The 24,281-nt window shown below is 42.5% G+C and overlaps 1 protein-coding gene across 7 annotated transcripts in view; it reads right to left on the reverse strand.

The window, feature by feature from the left end:
- Positions 1-24,281, reverse strand: part of LOC112230101 (cytosolic purine 5'-nucleotidase-like) — a 32,947-nt gene continuing 8,666 nt past the window's right edge. For 4 of the 7 annotated variants that reach the window (XM_042310605.1, XM_042310606.1, XM_042310607.1 and 1 more), the window contains 16 exons: positions 18,894-18,967; positions 14,006-14,123; positions 12,068-12,163; positions 11,818-11,909; positions 11,546-11,603; positions 10,743-10,836; positions 10,426-10,479; positions 10,150-10,233; positions 9,739-9,780; positions 9,503-9,610; positions 8,213-8,279; positions 7,753-7,923; positions 5,654-5,705; positions 5,218-5,278; positions 4,581-4,757; positions 1-4,088 (listed from right to left, as the gene is read on the reverse strand). In XM_042310605.1, the coding sequence (XP_042166539.1) occupies positions 3,852-4,088; positions 4,581-4,757; positions 5,218-5,278; positions 5,654-5,705; positions 7,753-7,923; positions 8,213-8,279; positions 9,503-9,610; positions 9,739-9,780; positions 10,150-10,233; positions 10,426-10,479; positions 10,743-10,836; positions 11,546-11,603; positions 11,818-11,909; positions 12,068-12,163; positions 14,006-14,123; positions 18,894-18,967 (1,585 nt within the window). In that variant the 3' untranslated portion in view covers positions 1-3,851. Of the gene's footprint in view, positions 4,089-4,580; positions 4,758-5,217; positions 5,279-5,653; positions 5,706-7,752; positions 7,924-8,212; positions 8,280-9,502; positions 9,611-9,738; positions 9,781-10,149; positions 10,234-10,425; positions 10,480-10,742; positions 10,847-11,545; positions 11,604-11,817; positions 11,910-12,067; positions 12,164-14,005; positions 14,124-18,893; positions 18,968-23,012; positions 24,012-24,281 lie in introns of those variants that run through there. The other 3 variants (XM_042310608.1, XM_042310610.1, XM_024396473.2) reach the window with 3 other exon arrangements.

Here is a 24,281-nt window from a genome sequence, read left to right on the forward strand (position 1 = left end):
TGACTTATTATGGAAGATTAGCTTTTATTGTACATATAAATGTCATTTCCCCAATGCACACATTATATAATAAGTCTGGAAACAAAACGCTCTGAGGAACATCCAAGAAAATGCACGAAACAAAAAAATAAGTGAATGCGTGATAGTTGTCACGCTCCGTCTGCAATTGTTGAAATTTTGTATAAATGGACAAATTGTATAAATGGATGGTGGCATTAACCTGTTCGCCATGTTTAGCTCGCTCAGACATACTCACTGAAGCCGTTATAGTAACAAAAAACATGTCTGAAACCAGAAAAATGCCAAAAACAAGAAAAAAAATAAAGAATTTAAGGAACATTTCTTCAACAACATGTAAATGGAAATGCATATATTATATACAACGTTGTAAACTAAGAATCTGAAAACACTGGTTAGAAAAAACAAATAAACAGCAAAACCAAGGTGTTGTTGAGTAAGGTGCCATGTCTGATGCACGGTAAATACATGCTCTTCAACATCGCCTATTTTTCAGCATATCGGTCTGCAAGGCTAATATTATTATTATTATTATTATTAAGTGTACAATTGTTACCACACAGATGACCTTGTAGAACTTGTGTGTCCAGAGCTTTTTCTCACAGACGGACGTTTTCATTTCTTCCACATATCAGTTGTAGCCCTAACCTAGTTCTAGCCATACAGTTAGCAAACTTTGACGTAAGATATTTGCTTACACTGGCCAGCCTTTTAGTAAGTTACTTTACACGTATAATGCACTGGCCTGCGTCTTTGCATAGAAATACATGACAGAAAAGGACTTCAAATTTTCCTCCCAACGACCAAGCTTTATTATGAATTCGTCAGTAAATGAGACCAAAAAAAAAAGACTAACCAACCAGGTGAAGAACACAGCTGCCTCAGGTGTTTCTGTGGTATTTCCAGTTAAATCAATACTTAAAAATATTTTTTTTTTCAGAGAGTAATAAAATATTGAACCACTATATAGTTCCTCTGTAACAATTTTAGTAAGAGTAGAATCTGTTTTAAAGATCCCCAGTTGAACCTACATTCCCCTTTTTACTACTTGCCTCGGCAAACACCGAGTTACAAACAGACCCGCTATTGGTCTTCCCTTCATCAGCCCAATCGAAACCTCTAGCTACACAACTACATGCCTTAGAAATAAAGTGATACGCATGTTTTACATAGCATACACATATATTGCAGATAACCTATAAAAAAAATTTTTTTTTAAAGAACCGTACTCCATACTATCTGGGTCATGTTCATTAGGACACAACTGAAAATGTTTAGCATTTCCGTTGCTAAACAGGAAAGTTCAACATTAACCAAGTCGGTAACATTTTCCAGTCACATTTTTTTTAAAGTATCTCAACGTTTCAGTGGAATTGTGGGCCTAATCAACGATTGCAATTTCCATTTTGAAATGAAAAGGTTTGAACATGTTTGGAGACAGCAAATGCAACCCTTGTGGGAAATATTGGTGCGCAGGGTAGCCTAGTGGCTAGAGCGTTGGGCTAGTAACCTAGTAAGTTTGAATCCCCGAGCTGACAAGGTACAAATCTGTCGTTCTGCCCCTGAACAAGGCAGTTAACCCACTCTTCCTAGGCAGTCATTGAAAATAAGAATTTGTTCTTAACTGACTTGCCTCTTTAAATAAAAATCAGGTGCTTCTTTGCATCATGCAGTGTTTCTTACCCCTAAATGACCAATAAAACTCCTGAATACTGTAGCTAGTCCTTTATTCATCTTCCACACTTCATAGGCCTGCTAGGGTGAGTCTACAACCTATTCCCACCAGTCAGGAGGGCACCCCTTGTCCTTTTCCCAGGCCCACCCTCACCTCTCTGGGGGTGGTCAGACCCAAACGCCCTCTCGCCGAGGCGTTGGTTCCTTGTCTGGTGCCCGTGCGTTCTCAAGGCCTACACAGTGCCACACGTCACAGCACCCCAGGCTAACCTGGATTTCCTTTTTCAATATCAAGGCCTACTGTAGAGAAGACCTGGGTTCAAATACAATTCAAAATCATTTCATATACTTTATTGGGGCTTGACTGAGCTTGCCTGGAGCAATGGAACCAGAAAAATGTTCACAAATGTTAAACTCTGCCCACCTGGTGCTCCAAGCAGGCTAAAGTTGTGAAACATTTCAAATAGTATTTGAACCCAGGTCTGTTCCTATAACATACTGTACTCTCTATGTTAACTGCAAAGAATTACTAGGAACCACCAGACCATATTATCACACGTGGAATATGAGGGTATGGTTAGGTAGGGGTGAATATGTCAGTTCTATGCAATGAAAAATAAAAACTGTTACAATGTAATATTCAAGAGAACACCTTAACGAACAAGTCCAAGCTTAGTAAAAAAAAAAACAAGGTAAAACTACTACTGCATGTTAGTTGCACATAGTGTAACAATGTTGAAGGTTTCGATATCTCATATCATCCTACAGGAGAACAAAGAAAATGTAATTGTATTTTGCATGATGAATGCTTTTTACAGTATCATGTATGAGAACAGTAATACTGGGTCACAGCCTCTCAATAGCATTAGGCCTATGTGACCGTCCACAGTTGCCATAGACCCCATCTGTACAGAGGCAGCATAATCGATACCCTGTACGCACGGTTGCCTAGAAACAACATTTCACGCATCTCGAAACGTCAGTTGAAATGAACAGAATCACAGATTACATGATGTGCACCATACTTTAAATAGACAGCACGTTTCATGGCATATCGAGCTAATATTGACAATCAGTTACCCACAACCAGACTTGTGCTTTGTGTAACCCAAAACATACACCACACTGTTCTTTAGTACAATTATGAATGCCTTGGTTACAGTCGCTCAGGACGACACAAACTCGACTTTTGATTGGCCAAGGCCGGACACACACACACACACACACACACACACACACACAAGCTGTGTTATGCAGGGTCATGACGGGAGGAATTATACTGCAAAAAAAATGACCAAAATAACAACCAGCGAGAAATACATTTTTTGGACCATGTTTTTGGATTGCTGTGCTGCTCGATACGCGGCAACATCAGTACAGCAAAAAGGCTAGAACACTTTCATTTCAAAAGGAGAACAGCAAAACAGTACATAGAGTTCATATACAGTCCTGTACATACTGTTTGGCAAAGGCTATTCCGTCTTAGTGCTTCACATTGAAACTACGGTATGGTGCCTGCATTATGGTAGACTATGTAAACACACACAGGGAATTATTCTCTATGACCAGACACTGTGTAAGGTCAGTACAGAGAAAAGTAGTGTTCGTAATATTTGCTTCTTGTGTGTATTCATGTATATTTGTCTGCTACAACATCCTATGCCGTAAAAACTGTTTTAGCTTCATCAACTTTTTTTAAAAATTTAAAAAATTGGCCAACTTCAAGTCAACCTTTTCCCATTTCATCATAAAAATCCATAGAAAAAAAACAACCATTGAAAACATAAAACTTGAAATGGGGTGGGCACGGGGCAACGTGCTGTAGTAACATACCGTTGTCTGATCGGATTCATAAAAGCTTAATATCCTGATACATCTCTAGTATAAAAAGTAACTTCATTTCTCTCTATATAAATCTCCTATAGATACACCACAATGTCCATATCCCCTCCCCCCTCATTCCAATGTATCCTACATTGACTCTTACTGTGGACTATAGAGTACATTATAGTTTATATCTTCCTAGAAGTATTTATACTCTAAAACATCCTCAGGGAAACCTCAGAAAGGAATCAAGATGGTTTTCACTCCTCTCTCTCTTCCTCCTCCTAGGAAGGAATCAAGCCTAGTTAGGGTCACGCCATCACACCTCCTCCCATCTACTCTTCCTCCTCCTCATCGTCATCTTCATCGTGGCAGTGGGTGATCTCCTGGGGGGTCTGGGGGAACATGTTGGGGGGTTTGATCTCACTGATGGACCGGGTCAGCTGGCTGCGGTTCTTGTTGCTACAGCACTCCAGGTCCTTGCTCTCAGTGCAGTGGCGGTTGCGCGTGGCCAGGGGGGACTCTGTGTCCGTGTCGATGTGCGCGTGCTCCACCGTTGACTCGTGGGGCATCTGGGAGGAGAGAGAGTGAGAGAGAAGGTGAGAAGAGAGGCTACTACCAGAGCACTTCCAGTTGGCTAGCAGCTAGTACAGAGAGTTTCAGCTCACCAAAACGTAATATAATAATGTTATTACCATGCGTTGAACTTGTTACACAGAATATTGATCACTGTGTGTATGTGATGTGCATGTTTCAGATAACATGTCTGGTAAAGACATTTGTATTGAATTGAAATGAGAAGATTACTCATACATACCAACTCATACGTACCAACTCATACGTACCAACTCATACGTACCAACTCTAATGCAAATGTCACTCTGCCTGTCAGTGTTTCAGCTAGATGGGTGCCAGACTATGTAAGGGTTCAGTCTAAGTTAAGAGTCAAGTACTGTATATATTTTTTATTAAACTAGCCAGAAATGTTGATTCATGTGCATCTATATTTTTAACTGTAAACTGTTAACAGGAATCAACAGAAGGAATTCAATACAGTGACTCACCAGTACGTGAGCAGCTCTGAAGAGGTAGCTGAAGGGATAGTACAGGAGGTTGATGAAGGAGGCAGCGTACAGGTCAGCATAGCGCATCACCTGAGAGGCAAACAGAGTCTGTCTGGAGCCAGACCTGAACAGACTACCCATCATGCCGTAGCACATGTCCATATCATGGGTCACTTTCTGGGGAGGGGAGAAGAACACTGGGTTTAGATACTCAGCCCGAAAAGACACTCTGACAATATTTCAAGCTCTGGTGGAAGAATGTGATGACAATTGTCAAATATTTTTTAAATGGATGGTATTGTGCTCTTGTGTTACGTGTACATGCCGACTACTTCCTGCTGACCTCTTGCCAGGTCCCCTTCTAAAAAAATAGGTTTCTAATACAAAATGCTAAATTCCTCGAGGAGGACAATGGATATTCAGCGACTTGTGTTCCGGTATATCTAAAATTTCGATGGGACGGGAGGAGGATCATAGTATTTTCAGGATTTACTTAGGGGTTGTAAGACCATATAAGTCCACGGTTGGGAATGATTTGGTTGAAAGACAAAACTGAAACCTGTAACTATTCAGGAACACATGTGGACATATTGAATAATGTTTCGGTAGTTGCTATGGAAACGTGTAGAATCAGTACCTTGACCCTTCTCTGGAGAGCACTGATGTCAGGTCTCTCATTACTACTGCTGTCCAGATGCCTGGAGAGATGGATGAGATATTGGGTAGAGGGCAAAGAGGTAGAGAGAAGAAGGGGATTGGAAGTGAGAGAGCATGAGAGAGAGAAGACAGTGCTAGTCACTATTATAAAGAGCAAGAGGGAAGGGGACAGGCCAAGATAGATAGATGACTGTTTCTAAATGGGCTGAAGTCTGACTGTGAAGCCGGTTATCATCAGACCGATGGGGCAAACCCTGCAGACTTTGGCCCAAGACACACACACACACACACGGAGCCGACGGTGACACACACCAACGCACGCACTCAAACAGTCGTTCACGCACACGCCAGGTGCAGAGGCAGCCTAGAGATCGAGCAGAGGGGCGTTGTAGGGGAGTAGACGGTGCAGTACTCACTTGTAGAGCTCTGCCAAGAAAATGTCCAGGCCCTGCAATTCCTCAAATAACGCTGTAAGACAGAAGAGGAAAAAGGAGGCCAGGGTCAGTCTCAGTCACAACATATTTCCCTCCTCCCTTAAATCAGCGGTGGAGAAAGTACAGATACCACAAAAAAACGACGTAAGTAGTACTTTGAAGTATTTTTTTTTTTACTTCAGTACTTTACACCACTGCCCTTAATCACAGGTGTTGGCTCACTCTTGTTCCATCTGTTGCTTTTTCACTCTCCCCCTCTATCTTCCCTCCTCATTCCCCCTCTCCCTGGCACGCTGTCACTCACAGGCCGTTGAGAGGTGTACGAGGGCATTTTACAGCTACAATGACACGTCACAGATATATTTGTGTATGTGTGCCTGTGCATGAATGTGTGTGTGTGTCATTGCTATAGTATACACCCCTTGACTAATTAATTCCCCTGGACTTTTTCCACATTTTGTTGAGTTACAGCCTGAATTTAAAATGGATTAAATTGAGATTTGGTGTCACTGGCCTACACATAATTTCAAAGTGGAATTATGTTATGACATTTTTACAAATTAATTTAAAAAATGAAAAGCTGAATTGTCTTGAGTCGATAAGAACTCCACCGCTTTCTTATGGCAAGCCTAAATAAGTTAAGATCCCTCAGTCGGCAGTGAATTTCAACCACAGATTCAACCACAAAGACCAAGGAGGATTTCCAATGCCTCGCAAAGAATGGCACCTATAAAATGAAAAAGCAGACATTGAATATCCCTTTGAGCATGGTGAAACTATTAATTACACGTTGGATGGTGTATCAATACACACAGTCACTACAAAGATACAGGCGTCCTTCCTAACTCAGTTGCCAGCGAGGAAGGAAACTGCACAGGGATTTCACCATGACTTTAAAACAGTTACAGAGTTGAATGGTTGTGATAGGAGAAACCGGAGGATGAATCAACAGCTTTGTAGTTACTCCACAATACTAACAAATGACAGAGTGAAAAGAAGGAAGCCTGTACAGAAGAAAAAAATATTGAAAAATATGCATCTTGCTTGCAATAAGGCACAAAAATAAAAATAAACTTTACGTCCTGAATACAAAGTGTTACATTTGGGGCAAATCCAACAACACGTCACTGAGTACCACTCTTCATATTTTCAAGCATGGTGGTGGCTGCATCCTGTTATGGGTATGCTTGTCATCAGCAAGGACTAGAGAGTGTTTTTAGCATAAGAATAAATAGAGATAAGCACAGGCAAAATCCTAGAGGAAAACCTGGTTCAGTCTGGATTCCAAAAGACACTGGGAGACGAATTCACCTTTCAGCAGGACAATAATCTAAAACACAAGACCAAATATACACTGGAGTTGCTTAACAAGATGACATTGAATGTTCCTGAGTGGCCAAGTTACAGTTCTGACTTCAACTGGCTTGAAAATATATGACAAGACTTGAAAATGGTTGTCTAGCAACGATCAACAACCAAATGAAGAGCTTAAAGAATTCTTTGAAGAATAATGTGAAAATGTTGTACAACCCAGGTGTGCAAAGCTCTTAGAAACTTACCCAGAAAGACTCACAGCTGTAATCGCTGCCTAATATGGTTCTAACATGTATTGACTCAGGGGTGTGAATACTTATGTAAATTAGATATTTCAGAGTTTCATTTGAAATAAAACAAAAATGTTTTCACTTTCTCATTATGGGGCTTTGTGTGTAGATGGGTGAAAAAAAAAAATATTGAATCCATGTTGAATTCCGTCTGTAACAACAAAATGTGGTATAAGTCAAGGAGTACGAATACTTTCTGTAGGCACTGTATGCCATTTAGCAGTCATGCTGCATACATTTTACGTACTGGTGGTCCCGGGAACCAAATCCATAATTCTGGCGTTGCAAGCACCATGCTCTACCAACTGAGCTACAGAGGACCAGTGCTCTCCAGTGTGTCCATCAGCCATTTTTATGTACGAGTATCTGTGTGTCTGCACACGTCTGTCTGGCTGCTTGCATGGGAATGTCCACCCGTCCTTTTGTGTGTGTGTGTGTGTGTGTGAGAGAGAAAGACCGCGTGCGTGTGAGACTCACAGCTCTTGTCAGTCCAGACATGCAACTCCTGGGCCAGCTCGGGGATGACGAGGAAGGTCCTCCAGCCCTGGCGTTTCTTGGACTTGAGGATGTCCCCGAAGATGTGGTCTCCGATGTAGACGATGTCCTTCCCCTTGGCCCCCAGCAGGTCACACACGATGTCAGAAGAACCTGGGCGAGAGAGATTGAAATGTAGATGTTACTGGACGTTATTGTTTGATTAAAGATTTGTACCACGTTGTTTTTCAGATTCATACCATTGTTTTGTTTTTAGGGAACCCAGACCTCCCTGGAGAACAGTGAACGGTGTTGAGAAGACTATGCTGGCTAAATAAAGGTTAACTGGGATCCATCATGTTTAGAAGTACTCTGCTAGTTAGATGATTTGTGAAGTTGGCAGTGCTGTCTGGCTGTCTGGCGGTTTGTGCTGTGAGTCAGTGCATGTCCCCAGGTATCTTACCTCCAGAGTAGACGATGCCATGGTGCAGGGGTCCGGTGTAGGTCCCGATCTTCAGCCGCCCTGTCGTCTAGAACACCAGAGAACACATGGAACAGTAGCCTCACCGCAGAACAATGTCAAGCATATGTATTCATTATGGATCCTCATTAGTTCCTGCCAAAGCAGCAGCTACTCTTCCTGGGGTTTATTATGGATCCACATTAGTTCCTGCCAAAGCAGCAGCTACTCTTCCTGGGGTCCAGCAAAATTAAGGCTGTTTATATAATTTTAAAAACATTACATTCACAGATTTCACAACACACTGTGTGCCCTCAGGCCCCTACTCCACCACTACCACATATCTACAGTACATAATCTGTATGTGTGTGTGTATAGTGCATATGTTATGTGTGTGTGTGTATGCATGTGTCTGTGCCTATGTCCCTGCTGTTCCATAAGGTGTATTTATCAGTTTTGAAATCTAATTTTACTGCTTGCATCAGTTACTTGATGTGGAATAGAGTTCCATGTAGTCATGGCTTTATATAGTACTGTGCGCCTCCCATAGTCTGTTCTGGACTGTGAAGAGACCTCTGGTGTCATGTCTTGTGGGGTATGCATGGGTGTCCGAGCTACATGCCAAAGTACAAGTAGTGATGAGGTCAATCTCTGCTCCACTTTGAGCCAGGAGAGATTGACATGCATATAATTAATATTAGCTCTCTGTGTACATTCAAGGCCGAGCCGGGCTGCCCTGTTCTGAGCCAATTGCAATTTTCCTAAGTCCCTTTATGTGGCACCTGAACAGAAGACTGAACAGTAGTCCAGGTGTGTCAAACCCAGGGCCTGTAGGATCTGCCTTGTTGAGTGTTGTTAAGAATGCAGAGCAGCACTTTATTATGGACAGACTTCTCCTCTTAGCTACTGTTGTATCAACATGTTTTGACCATGACTGTTTACAATCCAGGGTTACTCTGAGCAGATTAGTCTCCTCAACTTGCTCAAATTATAATTCTTTAGAAGTTGTACTTCACAGTGTGTGACCGATTAGCTATCAGGCTACCACACTACCAGGCTACCACACTACCAGGCTACCACACTACCAGGCTACCACACTACCAGGCTACCACACTACCAGGCTACCACACTACCAGGCTACCACACTACCAGGCTACCACACTACCAGGCTACCACACTACCAGGCTACCACACTACCAGGCTACCACACTCAAACAAGTCTTGGCACTGTGTTCTGACAGAACCCGTTCTCCGTCTACGTGAGTGTAGAGGTGTGATGGTGTAATTACTCACTGTGTCGACTTGTCTGAGCACCGTTCCCTCTCCAAAGAACAGAGGCTTCCTGGCGTCCACCAGAATCAGGTCAAAGTAGGACTGCCACGGCCGGTGGGATGTCCCGTGCTGCAACACAACACAGATTCTGGTCAATGCGTACCGACTATAGTTAACTACATGCATCTACATAAGTTAACAAGATTTCACGTCTACGGGAGAATGCCGTGTATGAATGTTGAATATGATTCTCTTACCTTTGGGCCGTGGGGGAAGTCAAACAGGTATGTCATGATCTTCTGTGAGAAAATGTAACATAACAAGCCTATTAGTCATCTCATTTAAATGTCTTTGTGACTGGGACAGATACCGCAGCTAAACGCCCCAGTTCAGTACGCAAACACGTCACCCCAGTTTCATATGCAAACGTGACAGTATGCCAGGATATGTTTTGTGAAGCTGTGTGTACGTTTGCTTTGCATATTAAATGTTGTTCTGCATGGATGTTTAACAAGGGAGGACATACCTATCGTTTTGGACTCTGAAGGATGTCTGTTACTGTGTACTATGCATGTGAAGCGTCCATTCCTCTGTGTGTGTGTGTGTGTATGCGTGTGTGTGTAAACAGTGGACCTGGGCACTTAGCGTGGTCAGTACTGTGTACTCACGTGTGTGTATTTGTAGTCACTGTTGGTGGCCAGGAACACCTTGGCTACTTCATTCATTCTACTCAGCAGGAGAGGCAGCTTAGCCTTCATGAGAGAGAGAGAACACTAAATATTACAAAGCCATTGTCATATACAGTGCGTTCGTACAGGCATACAGACGTAAAGTAAATGTTGACTTCTCGTCAGGTTTTGAAGTCGTCGTGCCAGTGTGTTCCCGCAGGAATACGACAAGTCGAGCGCTAAAGGGGCTGGTAAAATGTTCATGTGTGTACTTACGTCTCTCACTACGTACTTTTCAAGGTTCTCTACTGTCTTTTCCTTCAGGGTGCCCTGGAAGACAGGACTACAGGTAAATGGGTTGAAATATGTAGAAAAATAACAAGCTCACATCTATACATCACATAAAATGTCTTCTTTATAATGACACTCAGTATAAACCAATGTCATTTTCAGGGTACATACCATTAGCACGACGATAAACAGTAAATGATCGCTTCAAGATAAAGATAATCACTTCAATACCTTGAAATGGAAGTAAAGTGAATTGAAGTGAACAAATGATTGCACTGTGATAGACTTCCTCATCGCGCTACCTTGAAGTGGACCCAGTCGACGGCGTCACGGATGTCCTGGAACATGCTCTTGAAGGACATGAAGAGGTCGCCATCTTTAAAGCCAGTCTCACAGCTGAGGTAAGGGGGGAGGAGAGGGACACACAGAGCCAGTGGACAGGCCAAGGCCAGACAGAGAGCTTTGCTTTTAAAACGCTAGTAGCCATTTTCACTACATTTTTTGTTTTGTTTTTGTTTTGCTTTTAAATGGGATAGTCTTCCCTTGTTTGAGGTGGTTTCCAGCCAAACAGGAAAGCAATCTCCCCCTAAAAGACCAACAACTCGTTTCAGAGGAGAAGACATGCAGCCATTCCATTGCAGATCACATCATCATACAAAGAACTCATTAAAACTATCGCTAACAAATTATTGTATAATTATATCGAGACGATAGACATGATATTACATCATGCCAGATGATTAGTCATTACGGATTCATTTAAATATTAAAAGTAATGAAATCTGAAAATATGGAATTAAGTTACTGCATGCATTCGTGGAATGATTAGTATGGAAGACCAACAATCATTCAGAGAGCTGAGTAATCCTAATAAAGTATCTTGTTTATGACACAATAAAAGGGTGGTCCTATTACTCAACCACTGGCTTAACAGGGTTAGGGCTAAAGTACTTCCTTATTGGAGGATTTTTATTGGAGATATGGACCTTCCCTGTTGTCATGTTGTCTAATTGGCTTATCAAATGTTGCCATGTCATATCCAGGAATTACTTGTATATAACCCACAAGACAAATAAGGTGGGTAGTGTGACTAGGGATTCCTTACCTTGCATATCTGTCACAGTTTGAGAAGAAGTCCACGAGGCAGGCAAAGAGGTAGGTCTCTGGAGAGAGAGGGAAACTGTACTGTAAAATCAATCGAGTGTCAATAAAGTTGAGTGGAAACTCCATGGCCTTGCCTCAAACTGTGCTCAGACAAAATGGAGGGCATGTCTGAGCTTGTCCCTCTTATGATTGACAGTTGAATCTAGATGGAGATAAACACATTTTTAAACAATTGAATGGCTCTGGCATGGACAGAATCTCTCCTCCTTCTACCTGGCAAGTTGAAGAGAGTGTTGAGGATATAGAAACGTTCAGTATCGTCACGCTGGATGAACTTGTTCGGGTATAGCTCCCGTATTTCAGGTCTGGGGAGATAAGAGAAAAAGAAAATGCAACGTCAGGAGAATTTCTTGGCAGGTAGACCGGGATCTAACCTTTAAAAACCCGCTCAATGATCTGGGGACAAGGGGACGAAGGGAGGACATTGCGAGAAGGTTAGGAGAGCGTTGGGTTCACCATTTACCCTCGTAGGAAATTGAAGCCGTGGACACAGACCAGGATGTTGCCGTAGGCGTCCACCTTTAACAGGTTCCCATACATGGTGTCAAACACCAGGCCTCTGAAGAAATACAGAGAAACAACATCATTCAGTCAGTTAGAATATCTAGAAATGGTTGATACAGTGCCTTGCGAAAGTATTCGGCCCCCTTGAACTTTGCGACCTTTTGCCACATTTCAGGCTTCAAACAAAGATATAAAACTGTATTTTTTTGTGAAGAATCAACAGCAAGTGGGACACAATCATGAAGTGGAAGGACATTTATTGGATATTTCAAACTTTTTTAACAAATCAAAAAATTATTCAGCCCCTTTATTTTCAGTGCAGCAAACTCTCTCCAGAAGTTCAGTGAGGATCTCTGAATGATCCAATGTTGACCTAAATGACTAATGATGATAAATACAATCCACCTGTGTGTAATCAAGTCTCCGTATAAATGCACCTGCACTGTGATAGTCTCAGAGGTCCGTTAAAAGCGCAGAGAGCATCATGAAGAACAAGGAACACACCAGGCATGTCCGAGATACTGTTGTGAATAAGTTTAAAGCCAGATTTGGATACAAAAAGATTTCCCAAGCTTTAAACATCCCAAGGAGCACTGTGCAAGCGATAATATTGAAATGGAAGGAGTATCAGACCACTGCAAATCTACCAAGACCTGGCCGTCCCTCTAAACTTTCAGCTCATACAAGGGGAAGACTGATCAGAGATGCAGCCAAGAGGCCCATGATCACTCTGGATGAACTGCAGAGATCTACAGCTGAGGTGGGAGACTCTGTCCATAGGACAACAATCAGTCGTATATTGCACAAATCTGGCCTTTATGGAAGAGTGGCAAGAAGAAAGCCATTACTTAAAGATATCCATAAAAAGTGTCGTTTAAAGTTTGCCACAAGCCACCTGGGAGACACACCAAACATGTGGAAGAAGGTGCTCTGGTCAGATGAAACCAAAATTGAACTTTTTGGCAACAATGCAAAACGTTATGTTTGGCGTAAAAGCAACACAGCTCATCACCCTGAACACAACATCCCCACTGTCAAACATGGTGGTGGCAGCATCATGGTTTGGGCCTGCTTTTCTTCAGCAGGGACAGGGAAGATGGTTAAAATTGATGGGAAGATGGATGGAGCCAAATACAGGACCATTCTGGAAGAAAACCTGATGGAGTCTGCAAAAGACCTGAGACTGGGACGGAGATTTGTCTTCCAACAAGACAATGATCCAAAACATAAAGCAGAATCTACAATGGAATGGTTCAAAAATAAACATATCCAGGTGTTAGAATGGCCAAGTCAAAGTCCAGACCTGAATCCAATCGAGAATCTGTGGAAAGAACTGAAAACTGCTGTTCACAAATGCTCTCCATCCAACCTCACTGAGCTCGAGCTGTTTTGCAAGGAGGAATGGGAAAAAATTTCAGTCTCTCGATGTGCAAAACTGATAGAGACATACCCCAAGCGACTTACAGCTGTAATCGCAGCAAAAGGTGGCGCTACAAAGTATTAACTTAAGGGGGCTGAATAATTTTGCACGCCCAATTTTTCAGTTTTTGATTTGTTAAAAAAGTTTGAAATATCCAATAAATGTCGTTCCACTTCATGATTGTGTCCCACTTGTTGTTGATTCTTCACAAAAAAATACAGTTTTATATCTTTATGTTTGAAGCCTGAAATGTGGCAAAAGGTCGCAAAGTTCAAGGGGGCCGAATACTTTCGCAAGGCACTGTACATGATCTTTAAAAGCCCATCAGACAATCTACCTAGCTACAACCAGGACCAAATTAGAAACCCACACATCCTTGTATAAAAATAGCACAGTAGAGAACCTTGAAAATAGCATATATACAGCCGTATATCACCATGGCAACAACATTAATGGTACGATGTGATTGGTGGTCACCTGGTGGGGAAGGCAGGGTCGTAGACGAAGCTGAGCAGCTCCTGGGGGTAACCGATGTGGACCAGGCGCTCCACGGTCAGCTCAAAGCCCAGGGACTCATACTCTGGAGATTTGTACACTGGAGAATAGGAACACAGACAGACAGACGTTAGTATTTAACACAAGCCGGTGTAGACTACAGAGTCACACAGCAGCACTCCCCGATGCCTATACAGGCACGTAATTACACTGACACCATACATTTAGGAGAAGGACGTACGAGGAAGTCAAGTCTAATGGCCTGTTTGCGAACGGACCACTCTGTAAATAGCAGCCTCCCATTTATCCTCAACCAGCCAATGTGGACCCATTCACCTCGCTAGATAACAGCATGTCAGCTACCGCAACGTGACATGATGGTGATGCAACGTGAGACAAGTATTTTTAAAATAACTCTAACCGTCAGGGTATGTGGGATACTGTTGGTAATAACATAGCCTAGCCCCACTCCCCCGAAAGTGCACACGCGCACATGCTCGGGCACACACACACCGAGCACAGGAGCCTGAATACCATAGGATCTAATCCGTGGAGAAACAGGATCCATCGCTCAACTCTGGACTCTGATACTAACGAGGCCCGTGGAGACGATGACATTCAGACACCAAACAACCAGGCATCTCTAGGGCCCTGTTCATTAGGGCACGTGACAGAAAACAGTTAACACGGTTTTGCAACGGAAAAGGATAATAAGCCTTTCTTATTGGGCAGGTCCATTTAGTCCCCACCTGTTTGTCTGTTTGGTGCCTAATGAACACACCCCCAGGCCTGGCGAGCCAAGCCATGGGTGAAGGGGAAAGTAGAGAGGGATACAATGTCCAGGCCTGGGCCAGGGGGGCCTATCAGCCGATGAGAATGCTAACTGACATTGGAAGAAGGCTCTGTCAGATGGTATTCATATAAAGGGTGCTTTTCCACATTAGGTCCAGTCAGGCTGCAGGAGGGGAGGACTTGGCTGATGCTTAGAGGGAGCAGGAAGGACAATGTGGGGATAGGCTAGCTAGCGCTGAGACCCCAAACGTGGAAGGAATAGGCCTGGGCAAATGTGTCTTACTGAGTTAGCCCGCGTCCACACACAGACGGACAGACAGGACAGAGAGACAGACAGAGAGAGAGATACAGACAAAGGAGTGTGAATACCCATCTTGGAGTAATGTGTGTGCGCGCACATTTGCCCAATTGTGTGTTTTCTCTCTCCCTCTCTGGTGAGTTCAAATCCCCTGTGGTGTTCCAGTATCCCTGGCTAGCTAGCGAAGCAGAGGAGTGGTGGGCATCATGCCCAGTGCTGCAGCCTCAAAGAGTCGCACAGTCCCGGGCCAGACTCCTCCATACAAATACCCCCACCTTTCCTCTCCTCATCCCTGCCTCCATTTCCCTAAGCTCTGTGGCTGTTACAAAGAAACCTATTTTAAGAGTATTTTCCCCTCTGCCACCTTCCCGATCAGCTCTCTCTTTGGTTGGCCCGGTGATGAGCAGAATTCTCTCTCTCTCTGCACTGTCCACTGCTGTGACCTTCAGACAGCTTTAGCTTAAACACACAGGCGTGGAAACACACGCACAGCCTATTTATGTCTGTATATATAGCACAGTCTAGTCCAGGGATAGGAAACGTTGATGGAAGTGGAGGTCACAAAAAAATATATATATTATAATAATAATTACGGAACTCATGAGGGGCTGCAGTGGGTCTGCGTACCTACATCCACACCCCCAACTTGCGAGCAAAACATTTCAGCGGCCCCCCCCTCGTGACAGCAATTTTTTTTTTAAGTCTGCTTTTTTTTAAATACATTTTTTAAATTCCTGCAATTCTACACATTTTTCCATGGGGCGAACAGAAAAGTTTGCAGTTTTTAATATGATAACTGGCCCCAACCCGGTCGCTAATTTGGTCATCGTTACTACAAGTTTAAATAGGTGAACGCTAGACTAATTTACCAATCTATAAAAAAAAATCCCTGACATTTCAAAACTGCACCTTGTGTGTTCTATTATTCTAACTCTTGGGGGGTGAAATTGTTCCGTGGCCCGCCGGTGGCCCATCCCTGGTCTAGTCCATTAGATTTACTGGTCTGGGACCATGTTTAAGTTGAAATAGTTGATTTGTTTACTCATAGGTGAGGGGTATACCTTACATTTGGGACGAAAGTGATCCTGGAGGGCTGTAAATTCTAGCCTGGTCACACTCACACACACCTTAAGGGGTATAATTATCAGTCAACGACTGCATCAGGAGAGGAGGATTTAATGGATCCCCAAGCTTAGTGTGTGTTTATGTTACCAAGCTATAATTTACTACTTTCCAGTGTCACTTTCATCCCAAATGTAAGGTATACCCCTCACCAATGAGTAAACAAATTGTGTGTGTGTGTGTGTGAGTGAGTGAGTGAGTGAGTGAGTGAGTGAGTGAGTGAGTGAGTGAGTGAGTGAGTGAGAGAGAGTAGGGTAGCATTTATGTAAGCTATACCCCTCACCTAAGGGTAAACAACTTAACTCTAACCAAAACATGGTTGTAGACCTGTAAATCTATTGGACTAGACTGTGCTATATACAGATACATAAACAGCCTTCATCCCAAATGGCACCCTATTCCCAATAAAGTGCACTAATCTTGACCAGAGCCCTACGGCACCAGGTCAAAAAAAGTGTACTGTGTCGGGAATAGTGTGCCGTATGGATCGTAGCCATAGCTTATGACATATGACGTGTCTTCTGTACAACTTCCTGGTTGCTAATTATAGGCCTAAGTAATTATATAGCCGTATCGGAGGTGGGTCCAGACATCGCTGTCACTCAGACAGCAATATCTTTATTAGACAGCAACACCTTGTCAAAATAACATAAATTAACATGAGCACTGTTAGTAGCTTGGGCTCCGCTCTGCCAAAGGCTAAGAGTTAGCATAGCATAGTCTAGCTTATTCCAAAACGAATGGCTTTCAGGCTAATCACCAGGCTACAATAGAACAGTGAAAGATAACCCCGTGCCCCATAGAACTAACAGGTCGACAGTGTGGCTCCAGTATCATTTGAGCTTCTCAGAACAGTGGAGTCTCTCACTAGGTTGTTTTCAGAACAGTGTGTGTGTGTACAGTGTGTGTGTGTGTGTGTGTGTGTCATTTGAACTACAGTACAGTGAAGCCTCTCTATGTTGTGTTTTCAGAACAGCGAGTCGTCGAGGACAGATGTGTCAGCCAGCGTCGCCGGGGGCATCTAGTTGCCACGGTAATGTGCCAGAGGCGAGTGGGCAGGGAGTGTTAGGCCACATAGAGCTGTCATCAGTGGATGATTTCACGACCTTTGATATAAACCACAGGTAATAACGGATGACCTATCATCGAAGGGCATGGTTCATGTAATGCCCTTTGCTTTTATCAGGCATCGTAATCTTGATGTGGAAATACTGTATCGTAGTGACATGGATAGACGGGAGGACATTTGATCTCCTCTGTGTGACACAAAGCTATTGACAGAAGGCCTATATCATAGAGGAACATGGTACAACACTGACCAGAGATCACGGTCCTAATACGAACGTATAGGACCACCGTCTGGTTATGGTCTATTTACAGTCAGAGGATTTGTTGTACATGTAACCATGTTGTATGAAAACAAATTGTGGACAACTCCTAACAGCCCCCTTTTTAAATCCTCACTAGAAACAGAAACCAATGTATAGCCTACCTGCTGCCGTGAGAAGTCGTCCCAGTGAGGGGTCTGACTCCTCAGGCGTCAAGTCCTATCACCATTGGTCAAGACGCTATCTAGCTAGCTAAACGTGCTTCAGTGACTCAGCTAAATGGAGGGTTGGTAATTCATCTATAAATACAGTGTGTGTGTGTGAGACTTTGAGGAGGGGGTCATCCCTAGGGAAAGGGGATCGCTTGTACCCGCAAACACACAGCCCATATCCCATTTCCATCATCTGAGGGCAGATTTTACAGACGCTCAACTGTTGACATGTGGCCTCTTTATATGGGACGGCCCATAAACAAGTGATGATGTTTACAAGATGCCAGGGCTATCGTATGGCTTCACTCAACGCTCGAGTTGCGACCGCAGGAACGGGCTGTGGCCTTCCTGGTCAGAGCACGACACAGCAACACCTCAGCCTCCTGCCGGTCACTGGGGAGAACCTCATCTAGGGTTCTGGTGCGCCTTGCGGTTACAATCGGGCACAGACACATGTCAACGCCATCATTTAGACATTGTGTCAAATGATGTCCCCTAACTGACTTTAGCATTCATGTGGTTGACAGTCAGGTTACAGACAACCTATTGTCACTTAGAAAACTATTAGAGAATTAGTGCTACTTTAAAAAAATATTTTTTACTATTACTTACTGAAATACAGAGAAACTGTACTTGTGTTAATATTTAGAAAGTGAGGATAGTCTTAGCCATTCACTTGAGGTCAAAGAGTTTTGTTGTTTGCATATTCCAATGACAGAAGAGACGAAAAACAATACATCTAAATCAGATTACAGATTCAGTTAACGCATTTTCCTCCGTTAAAGTATCCTTCTGAAGAACTCATCACCTTTTTCCATCATCGCTGTACCCCAAGAAACCTACACCTCCCCTGCCCTTCTACCCACTACCCCTAGTCCCCAGTGAGTCTGGTCTGGGCTTATCGAATGACACGTGAGCCCCTGTTCTGACCCGGTGTACTTTGTCAACAAACACTGAAAGAGAAATCAATATGGCCGACAACTAGTTGCTATGCCAACCAAACTAGAGTTGAGCCTACATTGTAAAGTAGTGAAGGTGGGCTGAGGGCGCCCACACACACACACACACACACTGTAAAGAAGTGTTGACGGCCAGGGCAGCGACTGTAGTGCACTTACCGGCTAGAGTGTAATCCATATCGAAGCCAAAACATTTAATCTTCTCCATGGCCAAACTTCTGTTTACAAAAACTCTAAAAAGGAGGAAACAGAAGGATAGAATCAGAAGAGTGATTGAGAGACATACAGTGGGGCAAAAAAGTATTTAGTCAGCCACCAATTGTGCAAGTTCTCCCACTTAAAAAGATGAGGCCTGTAATTGTCATCATAGGTACACTTCAACTATAACAGACAAAATGAGAAGAAAAAAATAAAAAAATCACAAAAATCACATTGTAGGATTTTTAATGAATTTTTTTGCAAATTATGGTGGAAAATAAGTATTTTGTCACCTACAAACAAGATTTCTGGCTCTCACAGACCTGTAACTTCTTCTTTAAGAGGCTCCTCTGTCCTCCACTCGTTACCTGTATTAATGGCAACTGTTTGAACTTGTTATCAGTATAAAAGACACCTGTCTCCAACCTCAAACAGTCACACTCCAAACTCCACTATGGCCAAGACCAAAGGGCTGTCAAAGGACACCAGAAACAAAATTGTAGACCTGTACCAGGCTGGGAAGACTGAATCTGCAATAGGTAAGCAGCTTGATTTGAAGAAATCAACTGTGGGAGCAATTATTAGGAAATGGAAGACATACAAGACCACTGATAATCTCCCTCGATCTGGGGCTCCACGCAAGATCTCACCCCGTGGGGTCAAAATGATCACAAGAACGGTGAGCAAAAATCCCAGAACTACACAGGGGGGCTTAGTGAATGACCTGCAGAGAGCTGGGACCAAAGTAACAAAGCCTACCATCAGTAACACACTACACCGCCAGGGACTCAAATCCTGCAGTGTTCAGTGAAGTTTGCTAGAGAGCATTTGGATGATCCAGAAGAAGATTGGGAGAATGTCATATGGTCAGATGAAACCAAAATATAACTTTTTGGTAAACTCTACTCGTCGTGTTTGGAGGACAAAGAACACCATACCTACTGTGAAGCATGGGGGTGGAAACATCATGCTTTGGGGCTGTTTTTCTGCAAAGGGACCAGGACGACTGATCCGTGTAAAGGAAAGAATGAATGGGACCATGTATCGTGAGATTTTGAGTGAAAACCTCCTTCCATCAGCAAGGGCATTGAAGATGAAACATGGCTGGGTCTTTCAGCATGACAATGATCCCAAACACACCACCCGGGCAATGAAGGAGTGGCTTCGTAAAAAGCATTTTAAGGTTCTGGAGTGGCCTAGCCAGTCTCCAGATCTCAACCCCATAGAAAATCTTTGGAGGGAGTTGAAAGTCCGTGTTGCCCAGCAACAGCCCCAAAACATCACTGCTCTAGAGGAGATCTGCATGGAGGAATGGGCCAAAATACCAGCAAGTGTGTGAAAACCTTGTGAAGACTTACAGAAAACATTTGACCTCTGTCATTGCCAACAAAGGGTATATAACAAAATATTGAGATAAACTTTTGTTATTGACCAAATACTTATTTTCCAACATAATTTGCAAATAAATTCATTAAGAATCCTACAGTGGGATTTTCTGGATTTTTTTTTTCTCATTTTGTCTTTCATAGTTGAAGTGTACCTATGATGAAAATTACAGGCCTCTCATCTTTTTAAGTGGGAGAACTTGCACAATTGGTGGCTTGACTAAATACTTTTTCCCCCACTGTACAAGAGAGTTCTACCTCTGTGTGCAAGGAGAACATTAGGATAAATTGCCTCTCACAGAAGAAAAATGAGCAGAGGTATTTTGGGGATTAAATCATACGTTAGCCATCCAGTGATGGCTAACGTGGTTCTCGTTTTGAAATATAGCCTAACAAACATCTACAATTGATATGCATGGCCTCTAAACAGATAGAAACAATCTGGCACAGACAATGAAGTCAGGAAGCTCCTATTTTCTCTAGCCTTACAAGGCACGTTCCCGCATGTCTTTAAAACATAGGAATTTGAGTATTTGACAGGTAGACTCGCTGTCTGAGCTTTTTAATCTTTTAAAATTAGCCTTTAGACAGTGCATTGCTTCCTACAGGGTAGGTTCACAAGTGCACACTAAAGCAAAACATTTAGCAATGGACAACAAAAAAGAGCGTTTATTAGACACGTTCCATCCCCGTTTCAGTCTGTTTGGTACCTAATGAACATGACTCCCATTCTGCATAGACAGCATGTTTACGGTGGCACCTCAACTAGCTCAACTGTTCCCGGTGTTAAATCTGAAGGCACGGTAGGGGGGTCTGCATGGCCGGAGTGGTCGGCATTGTTGACATATCCTGCCTGACACTTTCTGATCCAGCCATCTCCAGTGGCAGGCCATGCCAGGCAGCTCCAGTGGCAGGCCAGGCAGCTACCACAAAACAACTTATATAAAAAAAGATTAGGCTACACATAGAATTTCGCAATTTCTTTATCAATATGTTGGTATTCAAAAAAAGGTCTCCAGATGTTTTCACACACAAATCAACATAATTAATCTAGCCATTTGTTTTATTTAACTAGTAAATCCAGTTCAACAACTACATATCTGTTAATGAGATTGAAAACATGTTGACAGGCATTCCACAAACCGGTTTTTCTTTGCTCCGAAACAGTCAAATCAACATCTATGACACAATCCTCATTTCCACAACACCCTAACACTACCCTTTTCCTACCCTTTTCCTACTCAGGGAAATAGTAGGTCTGGAACGATACCAGTATCGCAATACTCATTAGTATTATGGCAAAATAAATAAATAAACAGATTTAACTTCTTTACAACAAAAAAAGTCCTATTGTTGGTAACAGACATGTTGTCACATTAATATATTTTCCAAGCTATAGAACACAATATTTTAAATACAGAAGGTTTTTAAAAGGAGCAAAGAATTGTCTTTGTGTTTTCATTTTTACCATGGAAAACATATTCACTATGATCGAATATTCATACTAACCACACTAATGTTCTATTTGTGACTTAATTTGAGTATGTAGTATGGTAATAGTATGGATATAGTTAGTATGCCAAAAGTTCCGGAAGTCATACTAAAAATCGCCAAAATACGAAGTATACAAGCAGTGGACACTATTTCCGAGCTTTTAGGGCCCATAATACAAATTGGGCGTGGCTTCACAACGTTTTCAGATTTGAAAAAAAATTGTGGAAAATATGCAGCTAAAGTACAACGAGAAAGGATACAAATTCATTGATTTAACTAATTAAGACAAATGTTAGGAAAATGTTGAGCAATGTAATAAAGTAATGACTTTTAAAATAAGTTACATTTCACGTTATGTTGGCTGACAGTTAACTAACCTTACGAACCGCATAGCATATCATCACAGCAGTATGTAAGCTAGCTAGCGTCCTAAAGTTAGTTGGCTACTAACATATCGAATTTGCCAGGCAGTATATTAACTATATGCTATATAACTAACTACTCAATGTTTATTGACATGATTATTCACTTCATTCTTAGCTATGTGGTTTAGTCATTGTGCATTCTCAACGGGCATTGCTAATTCTGTCTATCTACTCCGATTTCAGAGCACTCGCGTCTCGTCAGAGGGCGCATTGTAAATTCACACTGGCCATCTCCTCCAATTTCAGAGCACTCTAGTCTGAGTGTGCAAGAGCGCAGAATAACTGATGAATTTATGAACGCTCAACACCCATTGAATATGGCCAGTGTCAAACGTTGGCTAAAAAAAAAAAGTGTTGCCAGCAGCACAGTTACAGTCACCAACACTCTGGATAACCAGCTCTGCTAGGGCGAGTAAAATAAGGTGACCAGATTTCTGAAATGAAAACCGGGGACATTTCCAGTTCGGCGGTTAATAAATAATTAAAATATCCAATGTTATTATCTATTAAATAAAAAAGGGGGACAATTCCGGTTTCGTGTATTTAGTCTAACAGGCACAATGTGATAGAGAAAACAACTATATTACAGAAACACTACAGACAAGACAGAACTGTCCGATCTGAACAGCTGTTCTGTGGTCCTGCTAGAATAAGAGCAGAAAAGAACATGAGCAAAAATGAAGAAAAAAAACAGACAATAGTATGTGTGAAATACTTATCATAAAAGAAATAAGATGCTGATGAGATTGATAACTACATAATATACTTATACCAACCTAATCTGTATATTTCTCAGAAGAATGTATCTTATTCAGGATTGCTGTGTGTTTGGCCAGCTTCTCCATGAACTCCTGGCAGGGGAGGTTAAAGTTGGTCTTCACAATAAACGTGGCCTTGATGGTAGGAACAGTGAATCTATTTCTTGCTGCTGTCCATAGATCATTCATTTGGGAGAACTCTCTCGACTGGTGCATTACCTCCAGGTAAGCACATGACAACAGATGCTAATCTAGCTAGGTTAGTGTGTGGGATGTCGTTCTCTTTGAAGTGGGTAACCACCGTGCTCCATCTCTGACTGAGCGGTGTTCCATTCTTCAAGCGATCCCCCCTTTAGGAACTCTTGCAGGCCAGTAACCTCGTCACACAATGTATCTTCATTGATGGTCACATTGGGGCATTTTTTCCTGCAGTGTGCCTGCTGCCTTCTGGATCTCTTCACGCTGAGGTTGCCTTTTTAAAAGGAGACAATGTAAATATTTTAGATTATCTGTGTGCTTTCCCCAATGCCTGCAAGTAGTTCACAGCCATAGTGAAGAATGATTGGGATGTTTTGAGAAAGATCTTTAAACATGGCTCCATTTTCCTCTAGCTCTCTCAGAAGTCCAACAACTTAGTCAATTTTGCCTCAACGTTTCTCAGAATTGCAGCTGACTCCACAGCACAGTGGTCCTGGCCTCCAAGCATCTTGATCGTGTCACTGAATACGGTCAAGTTTCCATGGACAAAGTCCAGCCAAAGTTCAGTCAGTGGATCTTCGAACATTGTTCGCAGGACAACAGGGCATTTGTCTTCAGAAATAAAGAAAAAAGGATTTCAATGGCACATACATTTTCAGCACTCTTTCTAGAGCAGGGAGCAGGGACATCCAGCGAACATAGCAGTGTCCTAAAATGTTATGGTACTCCTGGCCAACAAACTCACAAAAGCCCTTCAGTCTTTCTACTCTGACTGTAAAAATATGAACATATTCAAATATCTTTGTGAGCAGGAACTCAACATCATATCCAAAGCTGTTCTGGCCGTGAATGATTTGGGCAGGAAAACCTAAGCCAATCACCTCCCGCTGCAGAGCATTGTTTACTTTGGTATGGACATTGACCCTCCCCAGACTATTCAGTCGTCAGAGAATGTTTTCCAGGTTACATTTTTGGATGATCACCAGGACCTCAGTTGCAATTTCCTCTGCTGTTTCTCTATTCAATTCAACAAAATCAAGAAGTTTTGTTTCCACAGATGTGTTGCCACCATATATCTTACAATATCTG

Source organism: Oncorhynchus tshawytscha, linkage group LG32, assembly GCF_018296145.1.
Source record: "Oncorhynchus tshawytscha isolate Ot180627B linkage group LG32, Otsh_v2.0, whole genome shotgun sequence".
Lineage (NCBI taxonomy): Eukaryota > Metazoa > Chordata > Actinopteri > Salmoniformes > Salmonidae > Oncorhynchus > Oncorhynchus tshawytscha.